This window comes from Phascolarctos cinereus, unplaced genomic scaffold (assembly GCF_003287225.1).
Source record: "Phascolarctos cinereus isolate Bilbo 61053 unplaced genomic scaffold, phaCin_HiC Scaffold_5;HRSCAF=322, whole genome shotgun sequence".
Lineage (NCBI taxonomy): Eukaryota > Metazoa > Chordata > Mammalia > Diprotodontia > Phascolarctidae > Phascolarctos > Phascolarctos cinereus.
Genome location: NW_027555958.1, coordinates 411,659,114 through 411,673,864, shown reverse-complemented (window position 1 = coordinate 411,673,864; position 14,751 = coordinate 411,659,114). Strand labels below are relative to the sequence as shown.

The window sequence follows — 14,751 nt, the reverse complement described above, 5'->3', positions numbered from 1 at the left end:
GATGACTCCCCACTCCAAGACGGTTCATCATATCGATGCCAAACAGTGTAGACACCTAACTGGCATGCATAGCCCATAAAACCCATGAAAATTGGGTACGTAAGAGGTCCTCTAGCCTCCACCTCCTTAGTAGCTGAAATTATAGATGTGTGCCAACTGGCTCAGCACCCCCCCCACACACACACACTTTTAAAGTAGCATTTCATTATTTCCTTGTGTAGTGGAAAGAGAATTGGCTTTGGAATCTGAGTACCTGGGTTCAAATCCTGGTTGTATCACTTACTATCTGTGTAACCTTGGGCAAGTCACAACCTCTCTGAGCCTCAGATTCCTCAAAATGAAATGAGAGAGTCATCTGTAAGGTCCCTTACTAGCTTAAAAGCTCCTTGATAGCACATACTGTTTAATTTATTATTTTTTTCTATTTGTATTCCTGATTCTTAGCACATAGAATAAGAACTGAATCTGTAGTTTGATTGGTCTAAGGAACTTGCTCCACCAATACAGGCTGTCACCTTCTCTTCATCTTATCATCTTAGAGAGCTGCATAGAGCACTGAGGGATTAAGCGATCTGTCCGAGGTGACACAAAAAGTATGTATCAGAAGCAGGATTTGAACCCACTTCTTCCTGCCCTCCAGATCATTTCTGTATTTCCTACTCCATGCTGTCCCTGCTGCCTGGTACACAATAATCACTTAAACACTTCTTCCCTTCCTCCTTTCCTTCCTTCCTTCCTCCCTCCCTTTTCCTTCACCCTCTCTCCCTTCCTCCTCTCTTCCTTCCTCCCTCCCTCCCTTCTTCCTTTCCTTCCTTCCTCCCTCCCTTCTTTCTTTCCTTCCTCCCTCCCTCCCTTCTTTCCTCCCTTCCTTCCTTCCTTCCTTCCTTCCTTCCTCCTTCCTTCCTTCCTTCCTTCCTTCCTTCCTTCCTTCCTTCCTCTCCTCCTCCCTCCCTCCCTCCCTTTCTTTCTTCCTTCCTCCCTTCCTCCCTCCCTTCCTCCCTTCCTCCCTTCCTCCCTTCCTCCCTTCCTCTCTTCCTTCCCTCCTTCCCTCCTTCCTTCCCTCCTTCCCTCCTTCCCTCCTCCTTCCTTCCTCCTTCCTTCCTTCCTTCCTTCCTTCCTTCCTTCCTTCCTTCCTTCCTTCCTTCCTTCCTTCCTTCCTTCCTTCCTTCCTTCCTTCCTTCCTGATAATGTGGAAAACAGAGGAAGTGTCTAGACCCCTTTATGTCTTCATCCTGAAGATTAGCTGGTTTACTCACACTTTGTGTCCAGATTGCACTTACTTAGCCAAAGCTTAAAGACAGACACTATAGATCCTATAAAGGTCACTACAAAATTATTTTCACCTGGTAGACCTATTAGCATACAGAACTTGGGTTTTATTTTTATTTTATTTTTCATTATTTGTTAGCATCTGTGGTGGGCAATTCTCCTGGTGAACTGCCTACTTACTAGGCACATGTTTTCAGATCACTAGGTGCTATGCTGCTGGGGGCTCCACCAACAGGCTTTAGTTACTTATCTCAATCTTCCTGCCTTTTCTCCTGAGATAAGGCTAGCTTGTTCAACTGTCTTTGCTTGGCAATTAAAAGTTCCTGACAAAAGCCCAATGCAAACAACAGTTGCTGTAGATGAGAAGTTATCTGGCTGAATGCAATTACCAGCCACTTCACACCTTCCTCCTCTTCTATCCTCCCCATGATCAGTTTTTGGAAGGATTTTTCTACATCCTTGCTTCTCTTCTAGTCCTTGTTTTCCATTCCCACTGAGGGTAGGAAACAGCGACTTAAACAGCAGCTGGAGGGATTTGGCATAGAAGTTACCGGGAAATTATTTTTAATAGGAAAATTCTTTGAAGTCTATGCTATAAGACAGTAGAGTTTGTTGCCAAGAGTGGTGGAGTAAAATTGAAGGAACTAGGGATGTTTAGCCTTCAGAAGGGAGACTGGAAAGAGGGTGAGGGAGGAATGAAAGCTGTCTGCAAGTCTTTAAGGAACTGTCATGTGGAAGGGAGATCAGCCTTTGTCTTTTTCTTGGCCCCAGAAGGCAGATCCAGAAGCAATGGGTAGAAGGAACCAAAGAGGCAAATACAGACTTGACAATAAGGAAAATCTCCTGAACACTTAGAGCTAAATGCAGATAGAATAGGTTGGAAGTAATGATCCCTGCTCTGCACTGTAGGCACTGGGGAACTTGAAGCAAAACTCTGATGATCCCTTGTTTGGTTTATTGAAGAAGGGGACCTTGAATTATTGGTCTCAGTCACTCCTTCTAGCTCGGAGATTTGATCTTTCTGAATCATTTTATTGCAATGAACACTGCCTAAGAAAGCTCAGGTAAAGTCCTATCTGAAGACCGTGGGATGACTGCAGCTAGGTGGTACGGCTAATAGAGCATGAGACTTGGAATCAGGAAGAACTGTGTTTGAATTCTGCCTCAAACATCTACTAGCCTTGTAACACTAAGTAAATCACTTTACCCCTCTCAGCCTCAGTTTCCTCTTTTGTAAAAATGGGGAAAATAATCACAGTTACCTCATAGTATCTGTGTAGTTATCAAATAAGTGACAGATATAAAGCACTTTACAAATCTCAAAGTGCTCTACCAATGATAGCTAATAGTATTGCTCAAATGTCCTCTCCAGCTGATTCTATAGCTATGACAATGAAATTCTGGGATCTCCCTTCTGGTTGCACAACCTTTACAATGGCCCCAAACACCAAGTACAGAGAAAACAATTGTGGAAAATCTGTGTTCTCTGAAAACTCATCTGTTTCTTTTCTTATGATTTTGGCAAGACTATCTTCAGAAATATCACAAGAAAGAAGTTGTGGGAGACCCTGGAATGCTTTCCCAAGCTAAACCTTCTGTTCTACCAACCAGCAATCATTATTGCTGTGGGTTATTGCAGCCTCTCTCAGAGCCCTGCACATCGCTTTGCAATGCTTCTACCCAAGCACTGAGCTCTTTGCTCAAAGGCAAGCACTCACCAGAGAAGTCTGCACAAGAGCACACACACACACACACACACACACACACACACACACACACACACACCCTCTAACCATGAACTTATGTGGAATAGAATTTATGGAAATCAAGAATTTATGGCCTGGCAGCCCTCCCCTCTCCATCCTCAACTCCACATTCTCTTTCACTTCACTATGTTCAATCCATTGTCAGGTCTTTTCTATTCTACCTCTGCAACCATCTCATGTGCATTCCCTTCTCTCATCAGACACTGCCACCACATAGTGCAGACCTTCATTATCGCATGCCTAGACTCTTGAAATTGCTCTGCCTCCAGTCTTCTTGGACTGCTCTAGTCTATCTTCCACTCAATTGTCAAATTTATCTTTCCAAAGCACAAGTCTGACCATGCCACCCCCCATTCAATCAACTCTGTTGGCTGCCTGGGTCAAATTGACTCCTGGGTCAAATATAAAACCCTCTGTTTGGCTTTTAGAGCTCTTCATAACCTAGTCTCTTCCTAGCTGTCCAGACTTTTTACTCTTTACCCCTTTTCATGTTATCTAAGTTCCAGGGACCCTGGCTTCCCTTTCTACTTTTATACAAGACATTCCATCTTCACACTCTGGATTTTCATTGGCTGTCTCTTATGCCAACAATATTCTCCCTCCTCAAGTCTGCCTCCTGGCTTCTCTGGCTTCCGTTTTTTGTTTTTTTCCTTTGGCTTCTCTCAAGTCCTAAGTAAAACCCCCCAAGAAGCCTTTTCTGATCCTCCTTAATGCTAGTGCCTTTCCTCTGAGATTATCTCCAATTTATTCTCTCTCTCTCTCTCTCTCTCTCTCTCTCTCTCTCTCTCTCTCTCTCTCTCTCTCTCTCTCTCTTTCTCTCTCTCTCTCTCTCTCTCTCTCTCTGTATCTTTCTCCATCTCTCCTTCCCTCCTCCATCTCTCTGTATGTCTCTACCCCAATCTCTCTTCTCCTCTCTCTCTCCCTCCTCTCCTCCTCTCTTTCTTTCTCTTTCTCTGTTTCTGTTTGCATGTTGTCTCCTCCATTGGACTTAAGTTCCTTGAAAACATGGGCTATTTTTGCTTTTCTTTATATTCCCAGCATTTACTACAGGGCTTGACACATAATTAGTGCTAAATAAAGACTTATTGGTTTGATTTATTTGACCTTCACATGATGATTGCTACGAGCATAGATACAGAACCTAGGTCCTTCTAAAGTAGGGCTTCTTAACCTTTTGTATCATGAACTACTTTTGCAATTGGTGAAGATTAAGCTAGGTGGCACAGTGGATAAAGTGTTAGCCCTGGAGTCAAGAAGACTCATCTTTCTGAGTTCAAATTTGGCCACAGACACTTACTAGCTGTGTGACCCTGGCAAGTCACTTAACCCTGATTGCCTCAGTTTCTTCATCTATAAAATGAGCTGGAGAAGGAAATGGCAAACCACTTCTGCATCTTTGCCAAGAAAATCCAAATAGGGTCACACACAGAGTTGACTGAAATGACTCTAACAACAACATAGACCCCTTCTCAGAATATTTAAATGTATCACATAAGGATTACAAATGAAATCAAAGATTAGTGAAATTAAAGAGGCATTTTTCCCCATCCCAAACCTCTCTGAGGTCTATCCACTGACTCCATAAACACCATGTTGAAAACCTCAGCTTTTTGTTTGTTTTGTTTCTTGCTTAGGCAATCAGAGTTAAGTGACTTGCCCAGGGTGACACAGCTAGTAAGTGTCAAGTGTCTGAAGCCAGATTTGAACTCAGGTCCTCCTGACTCCAAGGCCAGAGCTTTATCCAGTGTGCCACCTATCTGTCCCCAGAACACCAGCTTTAAAGTAAGGTGGTAAGGTTGGTATAGTTTGGGCACTCCCTAAGAGCTGACCTCTACTAAAAGGAGAGTTTTTGTGCAGAAATTCAGTTCAAGATCCTGGCCCAGGGTGTGTGTGTGTGTGGGGGGGTGGGAGTGGGGTAGGGGGGTATTTGCTGGCCAAACCCTTTGGATAAGGGATGAGATTGTCCTGATTTTTACAGGGTCTTTGGGACTGGAAATGATCAAATCCAGGATAGAACTTCCAGAAGAGGACTTCTCTAAAATCATAGCTATTCTTCTCAGCCTCTTCCCAGTTCAGACCCAGGAGAGGATGATTAATAGGAAAGGATTTGAAACCAAACCAAATAAATAACAACCAAAATTGTTAGAACAGCTTCCAGACATTGGTACCCCAGTCAGGGTCCAAAGATAACAACATTGAAAAGTCCCTCTCTTCATGCTACACAAATCCTTCAAACCATCCCTGAGCCAATCTTATTAAGAAAGGGCAGTCTGCCCTGGACTGTCACCAAAGAAGGAAAAGAGAAAATTCAAGGCACAGTAAAGAAGTGATACTATGAATCAGTGCCGGAGCCATGGGCAAGGTTTATGAGTGAACTTCTGTAACAAAGGCAGGTGCTACCTCAAGAAACAGGAAGAGCTGTGGGCTGAGTGCCCACAGAGATTAAAAATCACAGACAGGGCAGGAAAAAATGCTTAGAGTTGATGGGTCTTGGTAGAGCGTGGGGGGGGGGGTGGTAGTAGACCAGTTTATTAAAGAAGTCTCCAAGCACTGATTTTTCTGAGTAAACTTAAGTGAACTCCAATCCTATGGGAGTCCAAGGCCAATCATGGCTCCCCTCCATGACTGCAAGCATGTTGATGCCCCAGGGTTGTTTAACTATTCATCATGTCAGAACTTCTGTACCTTTCCCTCTTTCACACAGAAGGAAAAACAAAAGAAGCAAAAAAAAAAAGCAAGCCAAGGTAGAGAGGCAAAAAGATAGGACTGAAGAAAAAACAGTTGGAGAAGAATAAGTTGGACAGAGTGGAAAGTCATGGAATTGTAGGGAATTTGAATTCAACAAAGAGTCATTTGTACATACCTGGCATGCTCTAGAAGTCTCATGAAATAGCATTTCCCTTCAAGTTCATATTCTACTTGAGTATGGGAGGCATAGGACAGATACATAAAAACAGGGTAATGAGGCAAATTTTAAGCATTAACAAATACGAAGGATCAGAAAAGTTCCTAAAGCAGCCACTGACTCAGTGGATAAGGTGCTAGGCCTGGAGTAAAGAAGACCTGAGTTCCAATCTTGTCTCAGATAGTTACTAGCTTTATGACCCTGGCCAAGTCAATTAACCTCTATTTGCCTCAGTTTCTTCAACTGTAAAATGGTAACAACAGAACCTACCTCCCAAGGTGTGAGGATCAAATAAAAGTGTAAAGTGCTTAGCAAAGTGTCTAGCACACAGCAGGCACCACATAAGTGCTTATTCTTCCCCCTCCCCCCAGAAGGAGATATCTTTGTGGAGCTTCCAAGAAGAATGCTTTTTGTAAGTGGTAAAAATGAGAAGGAAATGGATGCCAGATATAGAGTGCAAGAATGTATATGGTAAGTAGAGTTACACAATGGTTGATAATCCAGTTTGGCTAGAGCACACAGTGTATGAGGAAAGATAAAGCAAAATTATGCTGTAAAGGCAGATTATAGAGGGCTTGAGATGTCAGAGGAGCAAGCTTCTATTTTATCCTAGAAGTGACAGGGAGACCCTGAAGGTTTTTGAACAAAGGAACACGGTGAAGTCTGGGTCTCAGGAAGATCATTTTGGCAGCTCATGTGTGTGTGGATAATGGATTGGAGGGGAAGATGATAGAGTGGAAACAGAGAGACAAGTTAGGAGGTTATTGCAAGAGGTTAGCTGACAAATAATGCTGTCTGAGCTAGTCTGGTATCTGTATTTGGTATAAGGGTACCAGAATTAACAAATGTTTAGTTGTGGGAGGTGAATAACAAGGAAGGGTCAGGAGTAAGTCCAAGGTTTCCAACCTTGATTATTAAGAGGATTCCAAAGTCATTGATAGTAACAGGGAAGTTTAGAAGAGGAGAGGGTTTAGGGAGGAAGATCTATCTAACTATCTATCTATCTATCTATCTATCTATCTATCTATCTATCTATCTATCTATCTATGCATTTTATATATCTATGTAGAAGGTGTCAAAATAGTCTTAAAACTGTGATTAAAATTTTGGAACAACATGTATATATGTGTATACACAGATGCATTGTTCACACACACTGAACTAATTTATAAAGAAGAGGAGTGGTCCAGAGGCAAGTAGGTGAAAGCCAGAAGACTTTGAACAAGAAGATAGCAATGATGGAATAAATATGAAAAGGAGAGAAGCTGCAGAGTGTTAGCTATATAGAGGAAGTCTAGAAGTGGCAGTGGGGAGCAAGAAATAGGTAGGCCCTCTGTCTCTTGTTCCATTACATGGCATAGCATAAGAGAAGAAACGACCCACTCTAGGGAACACAGCTTTTGTAGTGAGTCTAGCAATACTAGCAATGACAAAAGATGGGAAGAGTATGAGATGATATGATATAGGGTTAAGGGATGTTTGTTTAAAATAGAATGATTCGAGTGAGTAAAACAGAATCAGAGTACAGAAGAGGATTTTAAAAAACTGGAGAGGTGTAGATCTAAACTGGACAAGGATGCAAGTGTAAAAAGAGGTGGAGAGAGAGAGAGTGGGGTCTTGTCTCAGCAAATACTGGCTGAATGCCTGAGAAGGAGAAGATGGGAGTTTGCCACTTGTGGGAGAAGAGTACACCGAGCTGCCTAGGGCCTGTGCTCTCCAAGGGCCTGAGATGACTGTGTGGTCGGAGTTGGAGATCAGGTAGCTATAAAATATTCCTCCTAAATCTGGAATATAGTGTCGTGAAAATACAGCAGGTATAGGAAGAGCAGGCACAAACTTATAACCTAATGACAGTGAGACACACTTGTAAGGAAAATACATGGCCAAGGCAACTCACACCCCTGGTGCCAACAGGCCTCAATAGCTTTTTTATTCCATATGGAATCCTCAGGAAGCTAATGCCTAGGGTGTGAGTTGCAAGGCTGGGCTCCCAGGGTCTGCTTTCTTCTCCAACGTGATTCTTAATTGCCAAAGCTAAATGGCTCCCTTCTCTGCTGCCAGAGGTCCCTCTATTGGATATCATGTCCTCACTGGGGAAATCTGTGTCTGTGTCCCTCTGGAGAGTGTATCTGTGCTCCATGCAGGGTGTAGTGTCTCCTACTGGTCACATAACTGCCTTAAGGTGATATGTCTTGCAGGGGAGGAGAGAAGAGAGAAATCCTCTGCTTTTTCTATCAGAAGTGTCTACCTTCCTACATTGAGTGATAGCAAAAGTCAAAGCAAAGAGCAGAAATGGGGGATTATTCCTGGCCAGAATTTCCGTCTGAGAACATTTGTTATCTCAATGATAATATTAGTGCTGAAGACTGAGTCTCGTTTGGTTTGTTTATTTGTTTTTTCTGGTTTCAGCAAGCCTAGCAAGAGGACAACAGTGGTTACATTGTTAAAATGACAGAAAGAACAGGGATTAGTGTAACTGGAGCAAGAAACAGGGAATGAGGCCTCAAGGATTATGAGAAGCTAGGGGCTGGGGCAGAATTTTGCCCATTTTTCTACTGAATATGTTACACATTGATTATAAAGAAGCCAAAAGATTTAAGTATCAGGAATCACAGGATTTAAAACTTGAGGGACCTTGGAGATTATCTACTCCAATCTCATTTAAAAATGTATTGATGCCTTTTCTCATTATATTATAGTCATTTCTGAATATATCTCTCCCAGATCTCCTATCCCATAAACCATCATACCTTGTAACCAAAATTAAAAAAAGAGTGTAAAAAAGGAGTTGAAAAAAAAATCAACAAATAGAGGGCATATAATATTCCACATCCATGGTCTCCCACCTCAACAGTGGACAGAGAGATCACTTCCTCAACTCTTCTCTGTGGCCAAGTTTAGTCATTATACTTACACAATGTTCACTTTTGCTTTATTCCAACTTTTTGTTGGACAAGCAAGAAAATGTAGGATTAGCAAGAGGGATTGACTTCACCAAGGTAACGTAGGTAAGAAAACAGAAATTTAAGTCAGGTTCTCTGATTTCAAATCTGGCTCTCTTTCCACTATTCTCCTACTTTTTAATCAGCACAGAGGTACTTTTACTATAAAGAAGTGTTTTCCATCATTTCCTTTGTAACTAAGGAGCAAATTAAAGTGGAAAGGTAGGAACTGTGGGACCTGAGGAGGCCATAAAGCCAGGCCCCCACCATTCACTTACCTGAATATCTTATCTGAAGGCTGCTCTCCCAAAACCAAGTCAAATCCTCTCTGAAATATCGTGTAAGGCCAAGGCCTAGAAGAAGAAAAAAAAACCACAAACACAAACACAAACTGTTTGCTTTCACACAGCACTTGGAATCCCCAAATCCTTTAATGGAGTATAAACACAATCTATGTGCAAGTAACTCAGCCCACAACTCGTCTGGCCTTTAACTAACCTACTCGTGATAACCAGAAGCAAATGCACAGCAAAGCCCTGTGAATTTAGACCCAATAAATTCAGAAATCATGATAATTTGGTTGTGGGCTGGGCTAATGCTGACATTGAAAGTATTAAAATTATTGATTGGGGCAGGGTGGGAGGGAAGCTGCTAAGCAAAGGTACAGTAGAAACAGGATGGCAGAAGAATCCTTATCTATCTCCCAGGAAAAAAGTTTTCAATCACTTTTGCAGCTGCTATTCTCAGGAAAATAATTGATGATGTTAATTGGCCCACTGGCTAATGTGGAGAATATGAGGGTTAACCAACAGCTCTTTTACTCCATTGGTACCCATAGAATTCCAAGAAAATTGTAAAAACAGGAAGGCCCCCAGCATGAAGGGTAGATACTTTATGAAGGATCTGTAAGAGAATATGGACAAGAGTTGTGTGTATGTTAGCCTGTGATACCATGTCTTTACTCCTGTCTAGCCTGCACTCCTGACTCTTCTCTCAGACTTCCCTTACAATGCCTCCAACTCAGATATCTACATTCAGCTGGCCTCCATCACTTTCCTAACTTCCTTTTAGAAAGTAAGCTCCTTGAGGCCAGGGACTTTCTGTGTGTAGTTATATTGCCAGTAGCTAGGACAGAGCCTGACCTGTAATAAGTGCCTCATAAATCTTTGTTGATTTAGATCGACTATTGGAGAACAGGGACTGTCCTTTGCTGTTCTTTGTGTCCCCAGCACTTAGTACGGTACCTGGCACATATTAAGTGCTTAATAAATGCTTGTCAACTGACAGCTGATTGCACTGAAGAGAATGAGAAAACATAGGTGGTCCAGGATCTACACCTCAGGTGTCCAACTATTGGAGGGAATACCTGTATTGACAATATAATAAATCCATAGAAAAAAATGTACTTACAAACTCCCTTTATTGATTATTTCTTGAACAGACCGTCTATGTGGTAATATTTTATTAGCTTAATTCGTGTTCCCATACTTGAATGTAATAAATTTGTATTTTTTTCTAAAACAACCTCTATAACTTCTCATTAATCCAAACAGTGTGTCTGGTCTCTTTTCACTCTATCCCAATTGGTGAGAGTTTACGGTCCACAGGTTTTTATTTGTTTGTTTGTTTTGTTTTGTTTTGGTTTGGTTTTTGGTTTTTTTGTTTTTTTTCTTTTGGCAAAGGCAACTGCTATAATCTGAGCAGGCTAAGTAAATCACTTAGGTTCAACCCAACCTCAGCATTCAGTCCAATGAGTTATTCAAGCAACTACCTGGAGAGGGCACCCTTTGAGCTGTTAGCTGTGGCTTCTGTGAATGCACAACACTTTTCCCTCTTATGCGTGTATTTGCTATGCCCCTAGAATTCAATTTGGAACCCCTGAGAACAAGCAGAATTGACTCATAAACAATACTAATGCTACGAATAACCCCTATACCATGGGAAAAATTCCCTTCTCCTAATGTGTTTTTTTTTTCATCCTTTGTGTTAGTTCTGTCCCTTTTAGATGGTGAACCTGCCAAGCAGGGTTCGCATCCAATTCTCTTTGCTGAGCCGAGCCTAATGCATTGCAGGTACTCAATAAATGTCTGGTATGATTCATAGTCAGGTCTAGAAATGAGAAGGAAAAATGCCAGTCTGCTCATCTGAATCCTAGAAAACAATGGTCAAATGGAGCAGGTCAGGTTGTGCCTATGGTAGGCAAGATCTCACTTTGATGATGGTTAACACTTTCAAGAGTAACACACTGGGTTTGGGCTTTCAGGTTGCCAAAATTACACTCATTCAAGTTAATTCCTAGGATAGATGTCATTAAAACTAATTGTTGTGTTGTCTGCTATGGTATTTCATTTGGGGGAGTAAATCTCAGAGTTGATATGTAATCTAAGGCTTAGAATTGAAAGTCTGGGTTTACAAGGCTCATGTTCAATGTTGGGGGGCTTTTTACACACATACACACACAATCTCTTCTGTTCATGACCCCAGAGTGATGTTTCCCCTGGGAAAACTAGAGTTTGGCTAATGTTTAGGAGACTTTGGGTGCCATGCAAGTGCTCAGGCTAACAATACATAGTACCTGACAGAAGGGAAGTGGAAGAAATTAATTATTCATATAGAACCTACTATGTGCCAGGCCACTTTACAAACATTATTTCATCTGTAAAAAAAAGTCCATTAGCACAAACACAAAAATCTCATTACGAAGCCCATAAAAACAATGAAGCCAATTCTCTTCTTTTCTCTGGTGGGTCTCCAAGGGCTATCCAAAGTTTGAGCACTCCCTGAAAGAGGGCAGCACTCAGGGTCAATATTCAGTCTACCTCCTTTCCCTCTGGTGAGCTCTGTCTTCCCAGGGACTTGACGATGCATTTCCTAACTTAGAATACTAGCTGAGGGCACTCTTAGTGTTGCTAAATAGTCAAATAACCTTTCCTTTTGATGAAATCCACGCTCCTCTAGGGACCTATACTGTTCTACCCTGGCTGCTCAATTAGCATGGAGAACAAACTTGCGTTTGAAATAGTCAGCCTTCTCCCCCTCCCTCCAAGAAAACAACTAAAGTAAACCACACTGAATACTATAGAATATACAACTCCCAATATTAGTGAGGAGCCAGGTCTGGATTTGCCTCTCCATATGATGGCTGTGACCCTTGCTATGCCTCAGTTCCTCTTGTCCAGGAATTCCTCTCACTGTCACTGTCTCCTGCTGTTGCACTTTCTGAGGCCATGTGCCTCCTTCTTCATATGGGTCACCTGGCTCCATGGAGGGGCCTCACACAGGGCAAGGTTACCTTTCCACTGGCACCATGTCTAAGCACCCACAACACACCTCATCTCTTTTTTTTGCTCCTCAGCTCTGTTTCTCTCCTCTAACTATCCCATGTAGAGGCCTAGTCCAGAGGTAAAGCTCAGGGACTCCCAAAGTAGCAGTAAATACATCATCCTTAATGTACTGTCAATGGACCAAAGACTACCCAAGGCAAGTGTAGTTTACATGACATGATCAATGACAGAATAATGTCTTAAATGTGGTGCCCATGGGGATATTCAGACCTTGAAGAGGGAGATATCTTCAATGCCCAGCTAAGGATTCATATCCCCTAATCCTGTTAAACTTGTTAACAGTGAGTTAACTTTGATCAGCCTCTTCCTAGCTGCATCTTCTACAGGAGTAAATCACACTGCCCAAAGTGTAATTGTTAACGATGATGATAAAAATAAACATCTAGGAAAGGCAATGGTAAATCAGTCAATTAAGACGTGCCTATTAAACACTGATCTGCATGCTGCCTCATTAAAGTTCCTGTGTAGATCAAGATAGATATGGTCCTCGCCTTTGGGGAGCTCACAATCTAAGAAAGACAACTGAGACCCAGACATAAAAGAGCTAAAGAAAGCTCTAAGAGGCTAGGAAGAATAAACCCTCAACAACCTCACAGATTTGCTAATTAAATGAACCAAAAATAAATAAATACCCTATTAACAGTTACAAGGGAAGAGATAAAAGCAAGTGGGGTGACAGATAAATGAGAGACCTGAGAGTCTCATGTTTACATAGCAAAGGAAGGGGCAGGCCAAGAGAGCAATTCACCACCCCCTTCCCACTGATCATGGGATGTTTTGTGGAGGAAGCAGGGCTACACTGCTATAGCTGCTTAAATGAAAGTAGGAAGAAATCCAACCTTATGATTATATTAGCAGATGGAGGAAAATGCCCCTGATAAAGTACAATACTCATTTATACTCCCTTAAAATGCATAGTAATAGAAAGATCTCCTTGTAAATAACATATAAAGTATCTATCTGAAACAAAAAGTTCACATTATATGCAAATTGGAAGCAATAGAAGCTTTAAAGTAAATGCTTCTGTAAATCAAGGCTGACCCCTTTCCTTACTGTTATTTCACATAAATCTAGAAATGCTAACAATAGTGATCAGACAAGATAAATAAATTAAAGGCCTTAAGATAGGCAAAAAAGATAAAATTATCCTATTTGCTTAAGACATGATGGTTTACTTAGAAAATTCTAGAAAATCAACAAAGAAATTGAGACAATTAATAGCTTCATTAAAGAAACAGGATACAAAAGAGCCACAAAATCAAACATTTTTCAATAAAATAATACTATAAACCAGGATAGATGGGGAAGAAAGTCCCATTCAAAATAAGGATAAAAGAAAAAAACAAAAAATCTAGGATTCATTGTACCACAGCACATTCAAGATGTGTGTATGCGCATTTATGTGTGTATGTATGCATACAGAGATATACATATTGGCATCTCTCTCTATCTCTGTGTATACACACATATACTATATATATATATATATACACACACACACACACACATACACACACTATATACATATATACATATATGTATATATTCATATTTCATATATGTGTGTTTATACATACATATACATACATACATATATAAACGCTGACAAAGTATCCCCTAAAGGAACAATAAATCAAATAAATGGAGGCATATTCAATACTTATGGCCAGGCCATCCCAAAATAATAAAAATTATGATAATACATAAAATACAAGAGTCAGTGTAGTACAGTGGGTAGAGACCTAGATTTGGGATCAGGAAGACCTGAGTTCAAGTCTCAATTCTGACACATACTGGCAACATAACCTTGGGCAAGTCTCATGACCACTCAGTATTCTAAACCAGAGATGTCAAACATAGTTGACAGGTACAAAACTCCCAAGTGAAGCTCAAATCAGATTAAAATGTAACTGGGAAATTTTTAATAAAATAAAATATAACACAGATAATGTTAATTTGTGGCTTTCTAAGTCAATATATGACTAATAGGAATCTGTTTCTATTTGCGCTTGACACCAATGCTCTAATCAACTCTAAAAGGCTATTAATCGCAGAGAAAGTGACAAGCTGTGTTGACAGGGGGTGTTTCCTCATCAGAGAGGAATCACAAGTTCAGTCCTTATTACAATCTGTTCAAATTAATTTATAGATTTATTATACTATAATCTGCAAAGGAGATACTTTATAGAGCTAAGATAAATAATGATGGCATTCATTGAAAGGAACAAAAATCCTAGAATCTCAAGGAAAATAATAGGGACCCCTCTCTTCCCCCAGCAGTGAAGGGGTAGAACATTTCCAGGTCTCAAATGATAGTATAAACCAAATATTCAGCAAGACTTTTTGGTATTGTTTTTAAAAATAATAAATAATTACAAATATATAAGGAAATATAATGGGGGTGGGGGGACCAGACAACAAGAGCACAGTTCCAAGAACATGTGCAATATTCTCTGCCTTTTGCCCATCCACACTTGGGTGGATGGTTGGTGAGCCAGCTTCTTAAAGTGTGTGTGTGTGTGTGT

The 14,751-nt window shown here is 40.9% G+C and overlaps 1 protein-coding gene across 5 annotated transcripts in view; it reads right to left on the bottom strand.

The window, feature by feature from the left end:
- Nucleotides 1–14,751, bottom strand: part of ASTN1 (astrotactin 1) — a 441,904-nt gene that overhangs the window by 127,166 nt on the left and 299,987 nt on the right. For 4 of the 5 annotated variants that reach the window (XM_020984286.2, XM_020984287.2, XM_020984289.2 and 1 more), the window contains exon 9: nucleotides 9,161–9,235. The exons of the other annotated variant lie outside the window; for it this stretch is intronic. In XM_020984286.2, coding sequence (XP_020839945.1) covers nucleotides 9,161–9,235 — 75 coding nt within the window. The remainder of the gene's footprint in view (nucleotides 1–9,160; nucleotides 9,236–14,751) is intronic. 5 annotated transcript variants of the gene reach the window in all.